The sequence below is a fragment of the Bufo bufo genome, chromosome 4 (assembly GCF_905171765.1).
Source record: "Bufo bufo chromosome 4, aBufBuf1.1, whole genome shotgun sequence".
NCBI lineage: Eukaryota > Metazoa > Chordata > Amphibia > Anura > Bufonidae > Bufo > Bufo bufo.
The window spans coordinates 48,556,974-48,580,908 of NC_053392.1; the positions used below are offsets into that span (position 1 = coordinate 48,556,974).

The window sequence follows — 23,935 nt, forward strand, 5'->3', positions numbered from 1 at the left end:
GATTGGTGATAAATCTGAAGAGCGGGCAACCAAGGAAGCCTTGTAATTTGGTGGAGACATTCCTGGGAAACCCTGCTCTGTGTGAGCGAGTATTATCTTGCTGAAAAATACCAGTTGGAAGCCCTGCCATGAGAGGAACACATGTGGCCGCAGGATGTCCTGCACATATGGTTGAGCTGTCAGTGTCCCTCATATGACTACTAGGGGTGACCAATTGTCATCGCGATCATCACACCAGCAGTTGGGGCAATGTGTTGTTCCATAGCAAAGGTAGGATTTAAGAGCTCACCCCAAGGCCTCCATACTCAACCCAACCGTGATGTGGTCAGATCCCAAACAGAACCTGGATTTGTCACTAAAGACAATACAGTTCCAGTCCGTTGCAGTCGAGATTTCTTGTTCATGACACCATATGGCACACAAAGGTGATGGTGGCTGTCTGTCAATGGCAGGACATATAATTGGGACCGTGACACCAAATCTCCTATTGCTAAGCACCTGGACATGGTCCGGGCAGAGACAGGCATGTGTAATGAAGGTGCCACCTGTGTCTGGATGGTAGACAACAAAGTAGTTTGAGATGCTTCTGTTAGTCGGTAGATCAAACTATCCCCTCTTCTAATGGTCTGTCTGGGCTGTTCGTAGCCTGTTTGTCAGGTTTGCAGGCACTCAAGTAACTCTGCTCCCAACACTCCCTAACAGCTAGATCAGAACAGCTTTGATGGTAGGCAGGTCATTGAAACGACCATCCTGCCTCCTCAGTTCAATGATGCACCCCATCTCAAATTCTGTCAACTGAGCAAAAAGTCTTCGAGTGAGTTATAGAGGAATGTTTACTAGTCAACAATCTCTCACACTACACAAAAGTAGCCTCTGAGAGCCATTTTATAGGGCAGTGGGGCAGCTTTATGCAGCAATCCAACATTGCTATCTGGATGCGTTATTTAAAAAAATTAAAAAAATTGTCAATTTGTGTTTCTACATGTGTGGTCACTTTAGACCTGCTTTACCAGGAACATAACTAGGGAGGGGCTGGCAGGGTATGTGCCCATGGTGCTAGGGGAAGGGGATCAGCATCAAGCCACACTACCATGGCTGAGGCATTTACATAGGAGGCTATAAGAATGAACTGAATTTCTGACCAGGGTTATGGAAAATCTAGTTAAAGGGATTCTGTCATGAGATTTTTCCCCTATAACCTAAACATATGCCCATGTCCGTACTAATAACATGAATCCTAAGCTGGCCTTATTAAACCTGCTCGTGGCTCTATTATCCCAAAAAACTGGTTTTTATAACCTGCTTAAGGGGACATCCGTTAATACAGGGTGCCCGGCCGCACCCATCGCCATCTAGTGCCCAGCGCCGCCTTCCCTGTCTTAATCGCCGCCCTCCCTGTCTACAGTGCTGCCTTCCTCACCTCAGCACCGCCTCCGCAATCCTACCGTCCCTCTGCCAGATCCCGCGCGCGTGCACTAGGCTCAGCCTGATGCGCCCGTGCGGACTCCTGGTAACGGCTTCGTTGAGCGAAGTGCGCATGCTCATCAGGCCGGCGCATGCGCACTTCGCTCAACTAAGCCGCTGCCAGGAGTCCGCACGGGCGCATCAGGCTGAGCCTAGTGCGCATGCGCGGGATCTGGCAGAGGGACGGTAGCATTGCTGAGGCGGCGCTGAGGTGAGGAAGGCGGCACTGTAGACAGGGAGGGCGGCGATGAAGACAGGGAAGGCGGCGCTGGGCACCAGACGGCTATGGGTGTGGCCGGGCACCCTGTATTAACGGACGTCCCCTTGGGCACCTTAGGTAGGTGATTGACAGGTTATAAAAACTGTTTTTTGGGCTAATAGAGCCAGAAGCAGGTTTAATAAGGCCAGCTTAGGATTCATGTTATTACTACGGACATGGGCATATGTTTAGGTTATAGGGGTAAAATCTCATGACAGAATCCCTTTAATATTCAGCCTTTCGTTTGGGCTTCTCAGGTATGCACTACATGTACATGACCATCATTTCATATGTAGTCATTTATGGGCATTCATGGAACATTGAATGTATTGTATTGGCTCATCTCTAACAGGTATGTTTTGCGTACAAGGGATATCTCGGTGACTATTTTTTGGTCTCACTGACATACAATAGCAGTTTTCTAAATACAGAGACGAAAAATCTTACCTGTCAATGGAAATTTAAAGAAAACAGCTTGGAAAGGTAAGAACTCTCCAAAAAAAGTTTACATTTTAAAACTCTCCGTGGCTCCAAGAAAAAGAAAAAGTTGTGAAGTTTTGTAATGTGTTATTTATTAATTCATTTATATTATTATTTTTCATAAAATTCTAAAATTTGGTCCCAAACCAAGGTTTTGGGGGACTGTATTATGGGTCCCCAAGATCGCCTACATGGAGGCGATGTCTAGATTAATCTCTATGTTCAGTCAGTGCACTCCCATTTGTGTAGACATAGGGGGTGAAACGGTTGTAGTTGCAGCACAGCATGGGTTCATTAAAAGGGCTAAACATGTCAGGACGCCTGAGCTGGAATCAGCATATGACAGTGTGGAGACCATGGTACAGATTTTCCATCTGAGTACAAGAGCTTTGAGAAACTCCTCTGACCACCTTTCAGCCAGTATTTTAGCACTTGGGTCATCTTTCCCAAAAACATAAAAGTCAGTAGCCCCCTCTTTCTATAACTTTGGGTCTGGTCTTTATACACAGCCTCAGAACTTTGGTACAGATTAATTCTGTGCTGGCAATAGGTTGTAACTGTGGTTGTCCAGCCTGGTCATTAACAGAGGTCAAGGTGAAGTCAGAAGTAGTGGGACAAAATCATAGTCAGAGAAGATAAGGTTAGCAACAAGCATTGTGTCCAATACAAAATCATAAATGTGACTAGGTCACTGGACAGAAAATGGGGCACCAGGACAAACACAGTTTCAGAATGCTAGGTAGAATGATCATGAATGAGGTACGAGACGTTGGCTTAACTATGGTTGGTAAAGCCGTCATAAACCCTGTGTTTGCGCCACACTTCATTCCACCCGGTCTGGGGCCCATAAAACTATTTAGAAATGTGAACAGGTAAGTTCCTGACATTATAGGTTTAAAGAATTCCTGGCCTATTTGATCATATGAATACTTCTTCAAAGGTGGAGTTATGGATGTACTAATCTCTGGATGTGTCTGCAAGATTCCTTGGAGGATTTACATAGGAAATCGTCCATATATGTGGATCAGATTATGCTGCTACAGAGAGAAAGTGAAGAGAAGCAGTGGTATTTTGTTGATGAAATTATTATCACAAATCAAAGCACAACAGGTACCAGTTTCACCCACTTATCATCTTAGGGAACTTAGTAATATTCATCCTCTTATACTTAGGGTACTAAGTAATATCCATGCTCTTAGGATAATTATCTCAAATGGCCACAACAATTAAGATAATTGTAATAACGCATAAAGAAATATCAGAGCTGATTTTTTTCATTCGTTTCTTTTACACACCTTTATGACACATGGGATGATTTAGGATAACAGGCCATCTTTTTATTGGTTTATTAACATCTATTTATATCGTATTATACACAGATTTTTTTTACATTTTTTTTAGTTCATCGTGTGGACCCTAAAAAAGCATTGCCTGGAGGTCACCACATCATAAGCACAAAAATTACTGGGAGTTACCCATCCTACAATTTGACCGCTCTGGTGGCTAACTGTGGTATCGATCTTCCATTTATAGAGTTATGGTAAGGCAATATCATTCTGTTTTTTTTTTTTAAAGTGATGATTGATATTTTACCCCGCAGTAGTAAAGGAGATCTTCTGTTAAATGCAGTGGAGCTTCAGTAGAGTCCAGTGGAGATCATCACCATGTGCAGATGCTCAGAATGAGAAGAGAAGATATAATTCTAGAAGTTACAAGATTACAAGCAGCAAGTCCACCAATTGGGGGCACATTTTCTGTCTATTTATCTGGCACTACCATACCAGGTAGAAATTTGCTTAATTTTTATTATGATTAACCACATGTTTATTTGCAGAGGGGTTCTACATCTGGACCATAGGGCAGCTATTAAATATCCTAAGGAAACTAAGACATTCAATGGTCCCATTAGGTGGGAGTATAAGAACACATTTTATTCTAACCAGACCTTCCTTCTCTATTGATTGACCACAAATATCAAATTGCACTTTTACAAAGCACCTCTGCTGATGTAGTGGGATAGATTATATGATCCTTCAAAACTGATCATAACACAGAGGACAGCCCAGGGTTTCCACTATCTTAATTTTATTACGGCATATAATATGGACCTAAAGTTGAAGAGTTCTGTCAACATAACAGATCCATCAATGGATTCCAAGATGGATTATGCGAGGTGCAAGAGATGAGAGGACAAGGAAGCAGAGAAAGGGGTACTGACTGGTAGGACAGACGAGAGATAAGACCTCTTACTTGATTTAGATTTGGAAACCGCAACTTTAGCCCTTTATTTAATCATCTGGTTGATGGTGTGATGGTTTTTTGCTACTGTGATCAACATGGAGGAGAAGAGGTCGTTGATGGAACTTACTGAGGTGGTTTGAACCTATTAGAAATTTGGCAAGCCCTCCTCTTTGAAGTGTCCAGGAGCATGATTGGTTGTCTCTGCGGGGACAGTATCAGAGAACAGGTTAAAAGCCATCATATTGGGAAAGGATAATTAGTTATCAGGTAGAGGTGGACTGCCACAAATAGAAGGTCTCCTGGTAATAACCAAGTAAGGGGACTCTTTTTCAAGTATCAAAAGCCTTTAGGTTGATGTACATTAGAAACCAGCTGTGAACCATATAGAACATCAACCAGGACCATGTTGCATTTCAGGTGATGTCCTTTAGCTTGTGGTTATGATTTTACAGGCATTCCCGTCAACATCTCTCCTCAACATCTCAGAGAATTACTTATCAGCAATGCAGATGACGTCACTTGTCTTTATGTGAATGTTAGTGATTTTACCATTACTAAAGACGTAAACACTTGTCACAAAATTGTTTGGACATTGACATGGAAAAACATGACTGGAGATCTCCCAAATTTCCTTCAGGTTAGTTTTTTACAAAACCTTTTGTTGGTATGATTTGATTGTTTTTACATGTTTTTAGAAGGAGGTATGAAGTCCTAGCAAAGCGCCGCCTGAGGCCACCGAATAACATTGCCTCATCCTAAGTGATGATGATGACTAGAAAAGTAGGATTGGCCAGTTTTTGAGGGCACACGGTGACTGGTTGGTCCCTACATTGTGGTTGGAACTTTCTAGGAGTATTGTGGTCATATATTTGGGCAAATTGTGACCTATTATAAGAAGAGTATTGTGGTTAGAACTTTATAGTCTGTTTTGAGCCACCTAATCTTCTTGCAAATTTTCATCTGAGCATAGTTATCCCAAGTTTTCAAGAGCAAATGTACTAACTAATGTATTTTTCACAGTACTGCTCATGTATGTTGCAACAGCACTCTGCAAACACAAATAAAGTACAATAATGCCATAATTATAGAAAACATTCTAGTCTGCCAAACCTGAAGGCGATCTCTATAAAATGGGAACCTAACACTAAATACTACCTGTTATGTGCAATAATGGCCACTATAAAATTCAGAGAGTGCAGGTTCCACATGCATGTTGGGTCCACCCTGCTTTTTACCATTTTTGGTGCCATAACGGCCTCCATTAAATCCAGGGATGCAGGTACCAACATGCATGCTGAGCCCACTCTATACCCCTCCTGGTGCCAAATGGCTTTGAATAAATACAATGGAATAATTTATGGTGGCCATTATGGCACATAACAGGTAGAATTTAGTGTTAGGTTCCCGTCTTATAGAGATCGCCTTGACGTTTGGCAGACGGGCCCAAATAAATTTGTACACAATGTATTTGCCAAGAATCTCAAATTTGCAAAATAAGCTTAGCATTAGCACCAGAATGTTTTCTATAATTATGGCATTATTGTACTTTATTTGTGTTTGCAGAGTGCTGTTGCATCGCCTTTTTTTTCTTTGTGTTTCTAGCCATGGCAGCGTGCACCTGCGCATTGGGATGTGCTGACTGACCCCCTTTTTTTTGCAGTTGCTCATGTATATTGACCATATAATGTGCATGGATACCAGTTATAACTTACTGGCACAGAGGACTGGCTACTTTGGATATACCCAGCCTATCTGGGCATGAGTTATGCTGGAGGTCCCCCTCCCTCCCTCCATCCCTTTCTTCCAGTAAAAAAGATAAAAATAATGCATATTTGACCAAATCAAATGTCCCTCTAAATGTGAGTACTGCTCATGATTAACGTTGGTGGGCCATGTGTATAGCTAGTGTGGAGTTTCGCTCTGGTAGATAGGGTAAGCAGGCGCAGTACAGAGGCAAAGTACAAGTTCTTAACTCGAAACATCAGTGTTTATTCACACTTGAGGCAATTGCACAAAACAGCACGTAACTTTGCAGTCTTGGTGTTAATTCACACATAATGGAAAGTTCATATAACACAAGTCACCTTACTGGCAGTTCTGCCTTCAGTAGTCCACAGCAGGCTTTGGGGGCCTGTTTCTCCAGCGTGTGGCTCTCAGCCCTCCAGCACGGCACAAAGCCTCAGATCCCAAAAACAGAGACCTCCTGAGCTTCCCTGTCAGACGTAGGTAATCATTATCACCTGGCAGTGCTGGCTGGTTTTTAGGCCTGACAAAACCCAGCCTGGAACATGGGGAGTAGTCACCCACCCAGCACATTGACTACTCCCAGTAAGAGCCGTCCTGGATCAGCTATTACAGCCATACTAAGTATCAAGGTGTCAAACAGCAACTGCTGCTGACACATAAAAACCGGCTCTTACTCCACCGAGGCCAGGAACCTCGGTGACACGTACCTATCATTCATGGTGATTCCTTGTACCTTCTTACACTAGCTATACTGAAAGAAACTGTGGAGGTACTGGCTCTCCTTAAGAAGACCAGCTGTGTATAGAGACGTCATAGAAATGCTACTAATATGCAACCAGGTATCTCCAAGGCAAAGAGAAGTGTCTCCCTATGAGTCAAAGTCTGACTTTTCACAAGCCTTAGGATATGACAAGGCATAATAGTCAAGCCAAATATTCATCTGCGGACAGGGTGCTTGTTAAAAAGTCAGACTTTGACTCTTAGTGAGCCACTTCCAAAAGGTAGCCCTAGAGAGACTGTTCTCTATTCTGAAAAACAAACAGGCCAGAGCTTGGATGGGACTTTTTTGGGGGTTTGACAAAATTTCAGACATATTGAAAGACTATGGAAAATTCCTTGATATGCCAATGGACAAAGAGATTAGAAGATACATTTTTATTATTTAGCTATTTGAAGTCTTGTCTATTGTGGGAGGAACTACACACGTTAACCCCTTCCCGACATCTACCATACATGTACATATGTTAAACTTAAAGGCTCTTCTCTCTCTGCATCTGCAACTCCCTCTCCATTTTGATTGACAGGGCCAAAGTGCAGAGGGCATTACAGATGCAGAGAGAGCAGAGCTGTTAGGTGTAATGGCAACACCCCCGTTGCTCCTAGAGGCTCATTTGCATATAATAAAACATAATTTCTCTCAGTAATGCGGGCACATATGAACATGGGACCAACACAGATGTTTGCAGCTTCCAAGCGCACATATAACAGGTCAGCTGGTTTCATAGGTACAAATCTGAAGACAGATGCCCTTTAATATGATAGTATTTTATGTATGTGATTTATTTTTTTTGTTATGGCAGAATGTGTGAAAATTTATTTTACCAATTTTTTTTCAGCTGTCAAATGGATATAGCTATAAGGCCAGAACACCTCTGTTCGAAGACACTAGTATTACAAATGACACATAGGGGGTCATTTATGATGCAGTTAGTTGCACCGCAATCTGTGACTTCTCGCTGCTCATGCCAGGTCTAAGTGGGCGTGGGCGGTTTCAGGCTTAGAAAAAGGTCTAATGTAAGACAGCTAGGAAGCTGTCTTACATTTAGAACTGGTGGAGGATATGCCAAAGTTACAAGAGGCCGGTGCCTTTACATAACTTTGGCGGAACCACCGCCAGTTTAGAGCTTTTTTAATAAATGTGCCCCATAGTACATTGTAGGCCTAAAGTTATAAATGTCATGAATATACTGTAGATTACATTGTAAAGTCCTGAATGGTGCGATACAAAATTACATGCTATCCTTCTTTTTTTATTCAGGTCCATGCTGAGAATCTTACAGGCCTGGACTCTTATATCATAGCGAGGGTCGTCTATGATGGTGGAGTGCTTATATGGCCAATATTCGGGGACATGCTCGCTTCTTCAAATCTCCTGCCTCAGGTCAACCACATCATCTAATGTCACTATGTTTGATAACATAAGATGAAGCAGAGCCTGGTTTGTCAGTAATCACATGTTGCCTGTGGTGTTAGATAGGCCTGCATTGATGTCCATCTATTTTTCACAGTGTCAGGGTCTATAGCTGGCCATACACTTTATTAAGTGTTAAAAGGAATGGCTTCCATATACAGTCAGGTCCATAAATATTGGGTCATCTACACAATTCTAACATTTCTGGCTCTATACACCACCACAATGGATTTGAAATGAAGCGAACAAGATGTGCTTTAACTGCAGACTGTCAGCTTTAATTTGAGGGTATTTACATCCAAATCAGGTGAACGGTGTAGGAATTACAACAGTTTGCATATGTGCCTCCCACTTGTTAAGTAACCAAAAGTAATGGGACAATTGGCTTCTCAGCTGTTCCATGGCCAGGTGTGTGTTATTCCCTCATTATCCCAATTACAATGAGCAGATAAAATGTCCAGAGTTAATTTCCAGTCTGCTATTTGCATTTGGAATCTGTTGCTGTCAACTCTCAAGATGAGATCCAAAGAGCTGTCACCATCAGAGAGATAGCAAAAACATTAGGCGTGGCCAAAACAACTGTTTGGAACATTCTTAAAAAGAAGAAACGCACCGGTGAGCTCAGCAACACCAAAAGACCCGGAAGAGAACCGAAAACAACTGTGGTGGATGTCCAAAAATGTATTTCCCTGGTGAAGAAAACACCTTTCACAACAGTTGGCCAGATCAAGAACACTCTCCAGGAGGTAGGTGTATGTGTGTCAAAGTCAACAATCAAGAGAATACTTCACCAGAGTGAAGACAGAGGGTTCACCACAAGATGTAAATCATTGGTGAGCCTCAAAAACAGGAAGGCCAGATTAGAGTTTGCCAAACGACATCTTAAAAAGCCTTCACAGTTCTGGAACAACATCCTATGGACAGATAAGACCAAGATCAACGTGTAACAGAGTGATGGGAAGAGAAGAGTATGGAGAAGGAAAGGAACTGCTCATGATCCTAAGCATACCACCTCATCAGTGAAGCATGGTGGTGGTAGTGTCATGGCGTGGGCATGTATGGCTGCCAATGGAACTGGTTCTCTTGTATTTATTGATGATGTGGCTGCTGACAAAAGCAGCAGGATGAATTCTGAAGTGTTTTGGGCAATATTATCTTCTCATATTCAGCCAAATGCTACAGAACTCATTGGACGGCGCTTCACAGTGCAGATGGACAATGACCCAAAGCAAACTGCAAAAGCAACCAAAGAGTTTTTTAAGGGAAAGAAGTGGAATGTTATGCAATGGCCAAGTCAATCACCTGACCTGAATCCGATTGAGCATGCATTTCACTTGCTGAAGACAAAACTGAAGGGAAAATGCCCCAAGAACAAGCAGGAACTGAAGACAGTTGCAGTAGAGGCCTGGCAGAGCATCACCAGGGATGAAACCCAGCGTCTGGTGATGTCTATGCGTTTCATACTTCAGGCTGTAATTGACTGCAAAGGTCTTGCAACCAAGTATTAAAAAGTGAAAGTTTGATTTATGATTAGTATTACGTCCCTCAAATTAAAGCTGACAGTCTGCAGGTAAAGCACATCTTGTTTGTTTCATTTTAAATCCATTGTGGTGGTGTATAGAGCCAAAAATGTTAGAATTGTGTCATTGTCCCAATATTTATGGACCCGACTGTACCTCTGGCGGCAGATCATCTCTACAGAATAAAGGATCGGGAATGTTGAAATTAAATATGTTCCTTGGGTCTTCCCCCAAACTCTCCATACACATTACATGGCTGTACAGGTCTCGTTCTGAATCGGCCGACGATCATCTGCTGTGTAAGGCCACTTTCATTCTATTACAGATTGCAGTACACTGACACACGACTATCTCTTCATGGATTATTCTGTTACTTACAGTTTATTTTTTTAGGTTCATTTGTGATGTTAAAACATTTTCTCTCCATAGGTCATTGTTCATGTTAATGATATCCCGGCCCAGTGCTCAGGTTCCTGCGCATTCCAGCATCTTCTGAATGTTACTCCTGTAGTGAGAGACATACAGTATACTGCAGGTATCCAAAATGCAAATCTACCCTCAATCTACTATGTGGGAACATATAACTAATATTCTGCTGCTCCTTTACAGACAAGGATATAACTAACATAATATTGCCATATATGTACAAGAATATAACTACTATAACACTGCTCCTATGTACAAGAATATATCTACTATAATACTGCTCCTATGTACAAGAATATAACTACTAAAATACTGCTCCTATGTACAAGAATATATCTACTATAATACTGCCTCCTATATACAAGAATATAACTACTATAATACAGCCTCCTATATACATGAATATAACTACTATAATACTGCCTCCTATGTACAAGAATATAACTACTAAAATACTGCTCCTATGTACAAGAATATATCTACTATAATACTGCCTCCTATATACAAGAATATAACTGCTATAATACTGCCTCCTATGTACAAGAATATAACTACTATAATACTGCCCCCTATGTAGAAGAATATAACTACTATAATACAGCCTCCTATGTAGAAGAATAGAACTACTATAATACTGCTCCTTTGTACAAGAATAGAACTACTATAATACTGTCTCCTATGTACAAGAATATAACTACTATAATACTGCCTCCTATGTACAAGAATACAACTACTATAATACTGCTCCTATGTAAAAGAATATAACTACTATAATACTGCTCCTATGTACAAGAATATAACTACTATAATACTGCACCTATGTACAAGAATATATATACTATAATACTGCCTCCTATATACAAGAATATTACTACTATAATACTGCCTCCTATATACAAGAATATTACTACTATAATACTGCCTCCTATATACAAGAATATAACTACTATAATACTGCCTCCTATGTACAAGAATATTACTACTATAATACTGCCTCCTATATACAAGAATATTACTACTATAATACTGCCTCCTATGTACAAGAATATAACTACTATAATACTGCTCCTATGTACAAGAATATAACTACTATAATACTGCTCCTATGTACAAGAATATAACTACTATAATACTGCCTCCTATGTACAAGAATATAACTACTATAATACTGCTCCTATGTACAAGAATATAACTACTATAATACTGCTTCCTATGTACAAGAATATAACTACTATAATACTGCCTCGTATGTACAAGAATATAACTACTATAATACTGCTCTTTATGTACAAGAATATAACTACTATAATACTGCTCCTATGTACAAGAATATAACTACTATAATACTGCTTCCTATGTACAAGAATATAACTACTATAATACTGCCTCGTATGTACAAGAATATAACTACTATAATACTGCTCTTTATGTACAAGAATATAACTACTATAATACTGCTCCTATGTACAAGAATATATCTACTATAATAGTGCCTCCTATATACAAGAATATAACTACTATAATACAGCCTCCTATATACACGAATATAACTACTATAATACTGCCTCCTATGTACAAGAATATAACTACTAAAATACTGCTCCTATGTACAAGAATATATCTACTATAATACTGCCTCCTATATACAAGAATATAACTGCTATAATACTGCCTCCTATGTACAAGAATATAACTACTATAATACTGCCCCCTATGTAGAAGAATATAACTACTATAATACAGCCTCCTATGTAGAAGAATAGAACTACTATAATACTGCTCCTTTGTACAAGAATAGAACTACTATAATACTGTCTCCTATGTACAAGAATATAACTACTATAATACTGCCTCCTATGTACAAGAATACAACTACTATAATACTGCTCCTATGTAAAAGAATATAACTACTATAATACTGCTCCTATGTACAAGAATATAACTACTATAATACTGCACCTATGTACAAGAATATATATACTATAATACTGCCTCCTATATACAAGAATATTACTACTATAATACTGCCTCCTATATACAAGAATATTACTACTATAATACTGCCTCCTATATACAAGAATATAACTACTATAATACTGCCTCCTATGTACAAGAATATTACTACTATAATACTGCCTCCTATATACAAGAATATTACTACTATAATACTGCCTCCTATGTACAAGAATATAACTACTATAATACTGCTCCTATGTACAAGAATATAACTACTATAATACTGCTCCTATGTACAAGAATATAACTTCTATAATACTGCTCTTTATGTACAAGAATATAACTACTATAATACTGCTCCTATGTACAAAAATATAACTACTATAATACTGCTTCCTATGTACAAGAATATAACTACTATAATACTGCCTCGTATGTACAAGAATATAACTACTATAATACTGCTCTTTATGTACAAGAATATAACTACTATAATACTGCTCCTATGTACAAGAATATAACTACTATAATACTGCTTCCTATGTACAAGAATATAACTACTATAATACTGCCCCTATGTACAAGAATATAACTACTATAATACTGCTCCTATGTACAAGAATATAACTACTATAATACTACTCCTATGTACAAGAATATAGCTAATATAATACTGTTCCTATGTACAAGAATATAACTACTATAATACTGCTCCTATGTACAAGAATATAACTACTATAATACTGCTTTTTTTTTTTCAGGTGTCGGATGTGACTTTGTTGTTAATATTTTTGGATCCGGATTTTCCGGCAATGAATTGGATATAAAGATAAATCAGACTGACTGTCGTGTTTTGGAGACAAATAAGACCTGCATAGTGTGTTGCATTGACACATTTCTGCCACTAGGGGTGCACCAACTTTTTGTGGCTGTGAAACCTCATGGTTTTGCTATTAATGGAAGTAGTAGCGATATTTTTCTCCATGTTACTCCTAAACTTTTTGCAGTTTTCCCTTCTGTTATTCCACAGACTGGTGAGTTGGATATTTTCAATGCATAATGGTAGATTGATGTAAATACTGGGGTAATATACTTCTGCCTGTGTTATGATGTCTTAAAGGAGTTGTTCACCCCTGGGGACCTTTTATGCAACCCTCCCAGTGTGGCCGGTCCTATGGTGGGAGATATACTCACCTGATCCTTGCCACTGGATTTCAACCCTGAGGCGTCTGGTTTGATGTGGGTCAGGGGCCACTGCAACCAATGACTGGATTTTGATGCAGGGAGACCCAAGACCCATGGTGCCCAAGGGAGAGAGATGGAGCTAGAACCCTGAGGTCCAGATCAGTTGAGTATGATTGTCACATGGGTCTGCCCACGCTGGTCTGCTGGCAAGGTCCCTAGTGGTAAACAACCCCTTTAAGAAAACAACGTAATATGTTACAGGTGTTTTGTAGATCAAATAATATCAATTATCACACTAAATATTGATGGTGCCAGAGTTTTGTACTAGATTTGTTTTAAGAGAAACTTTTTTTTGTTCTTTGTTCCTTCCCACTGTCTGACTGACAGCACACCATGTGGTCATGAGTAGTATTGCAGTAAGCTACGTTTTTATCCTTTCTTTTTAGGCATGTGGTTAATTATTGGAGTATTTCTAACAGATAATAGTTACAATTTTTTGTATTTTTACCATTGTAATAGCTGTCATGTTTTCAATATTCAGGAGGCCAACTGGTGACTTTGGAAGGTGTCCGTCTTGATGGTGTTACAGCAGTGGCTTTTGGGTCTCTACTTTGTCCATTTTTTGAGAGTACTTCCACTTCAATCAGATGCATAGCACCACCACAGGCACGTATATACGGAATAATACTAATTATCATCAGTACCTGAAATATACCAACTTCTTAACAGGGAAGAGAGCGCAAGGGGGCCGCTTGAAGCTCTAGGGCCCTGAAGCAAAACAGTCTGACCTGAGCCGACTGGCATAGGTGTACCAAACTGGCTTAGGGGTTGTGTGCTTTCTGCTGCAGCTCTCTCCCTATCACAGCTCAGGAGGCAGTTGAAGGATAGAACTGAGCAAGTGTGTCCACCTCAGTGAGGTGGACAATGAAACAGGAAAAATAATAAACAGCAGGTGGCGCTATACAGATAGATTTCATGGAATAACCCAGTAGCTATAATACTTTTTTAATGAAATGCAATTACAAAAGGTATGCAGATGCAAGTGCTGGTTTGAAAACTGCAGAATATTTTTTGTGGGCAACCCCTTTAATAAATATGATCAGGATTACCCCATGCCTTTGCAGCCCACAGTTGCTGATATCATTGGTTCCCTTCCCTCGCCTCTGTATATGTATTCTTCTTCTTTGCAGAGGGACCCCGTGTCTGAGAACGTCAGCATTAAAATCGAGCAGCAATGGATTTCGTTACCAGATCGGATCTTGTTTGATTCTTCCTTAAATCCAGTGATTTTATCCATTACTCCGAATACAAGCAGCGCAGCAGGTGATCGAAGCCCTAGTGATGACATGTTATCTGATCAATATTCATAGTCTAATTAATATTCATGATCTCATTTATATTCACACCCAAAAGTGATAGATTTAAAGGTTTACGTTTTACCTCTGAAACAGCGCCTCTCTCATCCATGGTTGTGTCAGGAATTAAAGCTCATCTCCATTTAAAGAGACACTTCCATCCATTTTCTTAAAGGGACTTTCTGAGATTTTTTAACTGATCACATATCTTTGGATAGGTCATCAGTATCCGATTGGTTGGAGTCTGACACCTGGGACTAGGGCTGGCATCAGCACCCGGCATACCTGGGCAAGTTAAGGGGCCCTCTGCTCAATACAGATGGAAGTGCTCATTGCTGGAGCGCAGGGAACTGGGTTCATTTCCTTCACTAACCACGGCTCCAGGGGTGTAGCTATCATGGAAACCACTGCTTCGGGCCCTGAGGGCAGAAGGGGTCCAGGAGCAGTAGCAGGGCCGCAGCATCAGACTGGAGCAAGGAGCATCAACAGCATGCAGAGGCCGGCTTCTGCTGTCCCCCTTACAAGCTCCTGTGCTGCGGAGCTTCAGACACGCCCCCTCTTCACTCCTTTCAGCAGAGCAGGACATATTGCCTGAGAAGCTTCAGACATACACGCTCTACACATGACCAGCGTATTGTCGAGTCGTTCCCCTCCCGATCTACCCATTCCAAACCCAATAAAGACACAACTCCGCAAGTGGATTTTATTGGCCACAGCAGCCATTTTATTAATAACAAACATACAATAAATAACATAAATAATAACCAATCCCAAGGCCTTCCCACCTGAAGGCCCGCCCAAGAACCTTCCATAACATGAAAACATGGGGAGGGTCCTTGGAGACCGTAAACCTGACGGGTAACTGCCCCGCCCCTCAATTAAAATAAATTACCTCTAGCCGATAAACGCCAGCTCAGAGGCAGAAAACGGTAACCATGGGCAACAAAAGTGGGCAGATACCCGCCATATCACCCCACATTCCACTACCTAGGGAGTCCAGAGCCCACTTAGCTCCCTCTCCACCATACCAGAGCCACCATAACCACCAACTCCAAGGACCCACCACCGCCAACGACACAAGGGAGGTGAAACCTCACCAACGTGCGTCCCGCCACACCCGCAAAGCCAACTCAATCCCATCCTGTAAACCTGAACACCATAAGTCGATAACCACCGCATTCAGATGTTCTCCATCACCCCTCCAGAACGCCCCCTCACCCGCTTCCAACTCCCTATGACGAACCGCAATTTCTTACCACAAAACGACCTACCGCCCTATTAACTTTTATCCTTCGTTTGTTCAGCCTTTCCACTGACCTGGCATCCTTTCATTGTTTACGCGGCACCATATCAGGCCAGACCTTCACTAAACCTGGAAACTGAGCTCACAAACACAGTAAATCAAATGTAATATTCTTTGTGAGCTCTCTAAAGGGGCACACCCCCAAATCATTTCCCCCAACATGTAACACCAATACCCCTGGGAACGTATCTAACTTGGCACACTTATGGAACTCTGGAAAAACCAGACTCCACAACATTCCTCTCCTCCCCAACCAGCGAATCACCGCCACCAATCTTGGAAAACCCAGCTGTCTTTCGCCTGGCCTAACCGCTGCACACAACGCTCCTCAGAACACGTAAGAGTGCCCCACGATCCACACCAGGCACTCCAAACCACCTGCAAGGAACAGAACGGCCCTCAAAAACGTCCCTCAACTTGTCCCATCCCCGCACTAAGGCATTTACCCCCTTTATAACAACGCAGGCCTAACATAAGACCAGAACCGTATAGACTCCCAACGACCAATGCGACAAATGACATCATCCCCCAATCCCCTCCTAGCAACCTCAGTCGCCGCGCCAATCCGAAAAGAATGACCCCCAAACAATAAGGGCTCCCTATCTAACCTAAGCAAGCTTGCAGAACCGCGATAAACTGCAAATGAGAAAGAAACAACCCATCCTCATAAACCAAAAATGGCCCTTCGCCCCCAGCCTCTCACCCCAAAAATTCCCTAAGACACTGAAACGGGCACGCGACCGATCCCACCACCTGATATAAGACAACCCGACAACCACGACCAAACTGATCTGTTTTTTACCTCCTAATACAAAATTACACCCTATAATGAAATAAATCAACATCCTCTCTCTGAAGCCCACTCGCTCGGCTCTTACTCGGACTAACCAATTTCCCAAAGAAAGCAAAAGAAAAAGCCAACTTAAACAACCTAACCTCATCAACTGACACACAAACCCGTCCCAACTGCTCCATCATTTCTACCAACAGCGTGAAGGAAATAGGTCTAAGCTGATCCACCCCCGGCGACTGCCTCCTCCAACTCTTTAGTGCCTGCAACACCCAAAATGATTTTGTCACATCCGATGTAGCCCAACACTTACAACCAAAATCCACCCCCGCCATAAACTTACTCATTCTGGACACCGACCATCCCTCCTCTCTGCAATGCCCCAGCAACAGCAACAACAAAACCCCATCCTCTAACCCACAACCCTTAAAACATTGCCTCCATTCCTCAACCATTCTCATACACCGCCCAGGTCCCTTCCGACAAGGATCCCCTCACCAACTCTCCAACCGACCCGATGGCAGATTCCACAGCTCCTGGGCAAAGTTTGCTCCCTGCTCGTCCGCTTCCGGTGCCAGCGCCCAAAACCGTTCCCACTAGAAACAAGACAAAGCATCCGCAATTGAGTTACTCACCCCAGGCGCATGGGTCGCTACTATCCAAGCATTCAACAATAAACAAGCCAAAACCAGACGCTGAAGCAAGCAAACGGCGGAGACGAAGCCGAAATGCGATTAATAGCTTCCACCACTCCCAATTTGTCACAATGGAATCGTACCTTCCTATTTTGGAAAAAATACCCCCAAATGAACACCGCCACCACAATGTGAAAGAGCTCGAGCAACACCAAATTCTTCACCCAGCCTTCCTCCTGCCAACGCGTCGGCCACTCCCCTACGCACCAATGACCTTGTAAATAAGCCCAAAACCATACCCACCCGCCGCCTCAGTAAACAAGTCTAGTTCTGCTGCCAACACCCCATCCGCCATCCATAAAGACCGACCACTATACCTTTCTAAAATGGATGCCCACACCCTCAAATCATCCCGCAGTTCCCGATTAAGCCGCACAAAATGATGAGGAGCCTGAACACCCGCTGTCGCCCGCGCCAACTTCCTACAAAAAATCTGCCCCATGGGCATAATAAGTGCACGCAAAATTCAGCTTACCCAATAAAGACTGCAACTCGCGAAGCCGCATTTTTCGTCGCCCACACGCAGCCGACACCTCACGCCGTAGATGAGCAACTTTTTATTCAGAGAACCTGCATTCCATAGCAACAGTATCTATAACAATACCCAAAGAGCTCAACACCGGCGTAGGGCCTTGCATTTTTTCAGACGCCAAGAGAAACCCAAAAAGTTGCACCATGGCTTCAAAATAATGCAACATCACAGAGCATCCATTCAAACTAGGCGGCCCAATGAACAAAAAATCATCCAAATAGTGGATAATTGAACCCCAACCCGACCACTCTCGCGCCACCCACTCCAAAAATGTACTGAACGCCTCAAAGTAAGCACACGAAACCGAACAGCCCATGGACAAACACCGATCCAAAAAAAAATAAAATCCCAAAAACCACCCAGCAAGTGCTGACAATCCGGATGTACTGGCAAAAGACGAAAAGCCACCTCAATATCCACCTTAGCCAACAACGCTCCCTGCCCATAAGTCCGAACCCAATGAACCGCCTCATCAAACGATGTATACTCCACCGAGCACAACTCCGGCACAATCCCATCATTAACCAAGCCCCCTTTAGGAAATGAAAGGTGATAAATAAGGCGAAATTTATTAGGCTCCCTCTTCGGCATGACCCCGAAAGGTGACACCCATAGATCCTGCATCGGCAAGTCCCAAAAGAGGCCTGCCATGCGACCTAACTCCACTTCTTTCCGCAATTTTTCAGTAACCACCCCTGGAAGCTCCATTGCTGACCTAAAATTCTTCTTCCCTTGCCAAAACTCACCTTCAACAAACGGGATACGAAAACCCTCCCTAAAACCCATCAACAAAAATCCGCCGCCTCCGCATTCGGGTACCTATTTAGAAAGGGCATCATCTCGGACACCTGAATTGGTGTCCACCCCTTTTCCAGCCCCATCACCCCAACCCTTTCCTTTCTGCCCTCTGAAGCACCTCTGCGCTCCATGATTCCCACCACATGAGGAACACTCATAAAAACTCGTAAATTTGCACTTGCACTTGTCCCCACACTCGTTAAGCAAGAAAAATAACCCGTTTGTTAGGGCGCCGTGCTCTATGATTGCCAAGAACCCCCGGCGCCCCCCCTCCTTCTCCCCAATGACACTGGCCAGGATCACAAACACCTGCAACCAGTTGGAAAAAGTTCGCAGAATCAAACGGTACTGCCGCTTATCCACATCTTCCTTCTTCTTTTCCTCCTTCCTATCCCTATCTAAATTAAACCGTTCCAGTGGGAGTAAAGAAAATATGTCCACGTATTCCCCTTTCCAAATTTTTTCTTTCACCTCCAGCCTCAAGTGGGCCCCTAGAGGCCCCTCAAAGCAAACATATACCTCTCCTCTCGCCGCGTCATCCAAACGCGGCTCCCCCCAACTTTTTCCTGACCACCCTCTCTCACCATGGCCCCATCCTTATCCGCCGACCCTTGAGGCGATGCCCCCGACGACCTACTGGCCCCCCTACCCACAGCCCCACTATCCCCCCTCTTTTCTGCCACTACTGCCCCACTATTACCCGGTACACCTAACCCTTGTAAACCCCAAGCCGCCAACGGTGACTCCGACCCTGACCCCGTACTCACCAGTCCTTTCACTAAAACTCCCGTAACCCCAATAACAGCTCTCCCAACCCGCCCGCAACAGACACCCCCGGGCCCCCCCCCAACCCCAGGAGCCTCTCTAAGAGAAGCAACCGCTAATGAGGACTCCCTGCATGTCTCACCTGGCTGCGTGGATGCTGTGATTCCACCAGCTTGATCAGGAGGTATTAAAACTTGACCGGAGCTAATATCTCCTCTAGCTGTCATCTGGTCTTCAGCACTACCTGTGCCCCCTCTTGCTGCTGCTGGAGCCTGCACTTCTGCAGCTCTGCCACTAGAGGCCACCATTACCAAAGCAGAAGCCGACTCTGAGCCAGTCACATGCTGCCCGATCACAGAACCCAGCACAGGGCCGCCATCTTGACCCCGCTGTCTTGCAGAAGGAGATGGACTTCTTTCCCACGCCGGGCAAGGTGATTCCATTCTGGCCCACCTGCCGAACCTGTTCCTATTTCCCCATCGACTGCTACTGATGAGGGGACATCCCGTCTCCCCCACCCAGGGTCCCGTCAGCTTAAAGGATTCCTCTCGATACACGACCGCCTGGTACCCATGTTCCTATCTGCGGTGCGTACCGGAGGGTCCCCTGAGGGGCTCCTAACCCGGCGCCGGCAAGGCGCGCCATAGGCCTTGTCCTCCGCGGCCGACAAATGGGGGAAGCCATAAAGGCCCCGGCAGCAAGCCCACCACCGAAGCCTGCAGCCACTTAAGACCCCTGCTCTCCGCTGCCGCCCGGAGCTGCTCCAGCAGCTGTCACGGCTGAGGATGGGGGAAATCCTCAGCCGTGCGGTGATGAAAGATGTCCAGTCGCTACTCGCCAGGAACACAGAATCAGGGAGCAGGTCACCTCCTGTTGCGTCCCTAACGCTGACCCTGTCTCCTACCTGCATGGGCCGACCTTGATGGTAGGAGGACCCATGCGCAGGAACCTCGGATCCCTGACTTACCCTCCGACCGGTCCCTGGGCTAAGGAGCAGGGTAAGACAACCCACTCCTCCTAGACACGGAGGAGCAGGAGTCTCACTGGCCAAGCAGCATGAAGAAGGGGGGTACATAAACATGACTATGGATAAGACAGGTGAACCAAACAGTTCCAACCAAACCTGTCTCAGCCTTGCTGACTGGAACCCGTGCTTAGAAAAGGCTGTCCACACAGACAAAGGTAAACAGCACACACATGAAGACACACAGGGACCAGGACATCCATAGTCCTGTTTATGTACCCCCTTCTTCATGCTGCTTGGCCAGTGAGACTCCTGCTCCTCCGTGCCTAGGAGGAGTGGGTTGTCTTACCCTGCTCCTTAGCCCAGGGACCGGTCGGAGGGTAAGTCAGGGATCCGAGGTTCCTGCGCATGGGTCCTCCTACCATCAAGGTCGGCCCATGCAGGTAGGAGACAGGGTCAGCGTTAGGGACACAACAGGAGGTGACCTGCTCCCTAATTCTGTGTTCCTGGCGAGTTGCGACTGGACATCTTCTGCCATCGCATGGCTGAGGATTTCCCCCATCCTCAGCCGTGACAGCAGCACATCAATTGACGACATCTTGGGAGGTTAAAACAGCCACTCCAGAGGTACGCAGCAGCTCTGACAAGGGCTGCTGCACGTCTGCTGTCCCCACATGATGGTCCCTTTTTTCCGACCTTGCCACCATTTTTAAACCCTATACCCCACCCCTAGCGCACAGCCCTCACCGGCCCTACCAATTAACCCCATATGTCCCAAAAAAATTCCACTCCCTCCAAGCCTCAGTCATGCCAGGCCTACCCCCAGGCTTGCTGCCCAAGGTCCGGCCTGTTCTGGACGTTAGGGTGTTTCATTTTGTAATGGAAAAAAATAAAATTTACTTACGCCCCGAGTCTCAGTGATGTAAAAGATATATATGCCAAATTTCAAGAATATTGGATAATATTTAGAGGTTGCACACTTTGATCAAAAATTATCAAAGTGTGCAACCTCTAAATATTATCCAATATTCTAGGCAAAAAATATGATTTTTCAATGTTAATTACTTTTATTGGGAAAACTAGAAATCACAAACTTAAAATAATATTAAAACTAGACACTAAGATTAATAGGTAGTATGATAGGCAAAACATGTGCTATATTAATCAACTTTAAACAATGCAATCCCTTCTTCTGTTAGCTTGGTGACGACTTTTCTGTGATGCTCGACTACCCTCAACAAGGATAGTTTTTGTTGTTAGTCCATGACCTATTCGTTAAACTTTTTTATCAGAGCAATTCCTCTTTCTGCGGTCATTGACCACCTGAAGAGCGTTCACTCTGTCACTTCGTGGATCCCAAACAATTCAAAGAATGTCTTTGTTTTATTAATAACGAAATGGCTAGGTCTTTTCCTTCAAAAACTAGGTTTTTACCCTCTAATTGCTTCATTTCCTATTTCTTTGCAGGTTTGGTTTCTACATTTTTTGTCATATTTTCCTTAACAGCCTGAGTAATACGTTCGTCCAAAAAAGCTAATCCTACGTTTGTTTCTGACAGATACCAAAGGTGTCTCTTAGCAACTGTGAGAGCACTTTTTTTGATGTCTGCATCTGGGTAAGTGGTCAGAAGCTGTAGCATATCCAAATCATTCTTTGGAGCCCATCAACTTACAATTGCCTCGTGTAAAAAGCAAACATATATGAGGCTGAAAAAATGTGCAACCCGTTTCATTCCTTTCAATTCTCGTTGAGGAATATTCAACTGTTTAGTGGAGGCATTGGAGGCACAGTAATATTCATACTGTGTGTGGAGGCATTGGATGGGTTATTATACTGTTTGAAGGGCCACTAGTAGTCTTTATACTCTGTGGGGGCGTGGGGGTCTTTATACGGTGTGGGAGCCACAGGGGTACATGTAAATGTAAAAAAATGCCACTAGGGGGCCCATTGAGATTTATCGCCCAAGGGCCCACATGAACCTGGAGCCGGCACTGCCTGGGACTTCCGCAAAGCAGCTATTTGAGAAGGCCCCGGCACTTACAGTAGCACCGCAGCCTTCTTATAGCTTTCCCTAGGCCAAGTGATATCATGTTCATCAGTCACGTGGCCTAGGCGCAGCTCAGCCCCATAGAAGTGAATGAGCTGAGCTGCGATACCAAGCACAACCGCTATACAAAGTACGTCGCTGTGTTCGGTTAGCAGGGTGAAGGCTGCGGTGCTCACAGTGAGGCTGTGCCTTCTCAAACAGCTGATCAGCGGTGTCCTGGGTGTCGTACCCTCACCGATCAGATACTGATGACCTATAAAACCTCTTTAAATCACAGATTAACATCCTGTATGTAAATATTCTATGGAATTTTATTATTTTTTTACATCAGGTGAATTATTTTTCTGGATATAATTTTGTTTTACTCCATTCACTGTACTTCCTGTCCTGGCTCTTTAACTTCCTCTTTACACTCTTAGCATGGCAGACAGCCTAGCTTAACTCTCTTAGTTAGACCATTCACTCAGACCGGAGAGAGAGACCAATTAGAGTATCACAATATTATACTAATTGATAAATATGCCCACAGAAGAGCATTGCATAAAGAGAACAATAGAGCTGTCATGCTGCTATCCCAATTCTAACAATCTACTATTATCATGAAGATTATCCTTCAGATAACATCTTCCCCTTACAGCCGCAGTAAACTGACAATGGATTACCTATCTATATAGAAGGTCTTGTCATTAGTGTTGACCGCAACAGAAAGACAATATTAAAAAAAATAATTCATAGGGCTGCCTAAATTAAAGAAAAACTGTCAGCATTTCTCTACTTCTCCCTCTTTCTCTCTCTCTTGAAGAATTCTCCCAAATTGAATCTCTAGAAATACTGATTCTAACTAAAAATTTAGGTTGAATTTCGATTTTAAAAAATTGATTCGCTTATATCTAAAGCAGACCCTTTTTCATGGATAGACATAAACAGCAAAGGGCCCTATACTCTCCCTATACTTTACCTACAACACCTATATGGCTAGCTTGTGTCTGCTTTTTGCCTAAACCACATGCACCCAATGCCTTTTCTTCCTTATCAACAGAAGGGCCTGCCAGAATCCTGCCCCTTTATTGGCTGATCAGGCTGTCTGTCAGACTCTGAGCCAATCAGGGCAAGCTACCCTACCTCCTAGTGTCATGTGATCTTTCATCTTCATACTTACTCCTGTTTTCCACTCCAATTTTCACAGTAAAATGGCCGAAGCAGATTGCCAAGTTTGAC

At 43.3% G+C, this 23,935-nt stretch overlaps 1 protein-coding gene across 6 annotated transcripts in view; it reads left to right on the plus strand.

Moving 5' to 3' along the window:
• PKHD1 (PKHD1 ciliary IPT domain containing fibrocystin/polyductin) overlaps positions 1 to 23,935 on the plus strand; it is a 625,550-nt gene that overhangs the window by 88,292 nt on the left and 513,323 nt on the right. For all 6 annotated transcript variants that reach the window (XM_040427208.1, XM_040427210.1, XM_040427212.1 and 3 more), the window contains 10 exons: positions 2,076 to 2,206; positions 3,144 to 3,313; positions 3,605 to 3,743; positions 3,833 to 3,987; positions 4,897 to 5,081; positions 8,229 to 8,351; positions 10,331 to 10,436; positions 13,045 to 13,317; positions 14,010 to 14,134; positions 14,659 to 14,791. In XM_040427208.1, the coding sequence (XP_040283142.1) occupies positions 2,076 to 2,206; positions 3,144 to 3,313; positions 3,605 to 3,743; positions 3,833 to 3,987; positions 4,897 to 5,081; positions 8,229 to 8,351; positions 10,331 to 10,436; positions 13,045 to 13,317; positions 14,010 to 14,134; positions 14,659 to 14,791 (1,540 nt within the window). The remainder of the gene's footprint in view (positions 1 to 2,075; positions 2,207 to 3,143; positions 3,314 to 3,604; positions 3,744 to 3,832; positions 3,988 to 4,896; positions 5,082 to 8,228; positions 8,352 to 10,330; positions 10,437 to 13,044; positions 13,318 to 14,009; positions 14,135 to 14,658; positions 14,792 to 23,935) is intronic.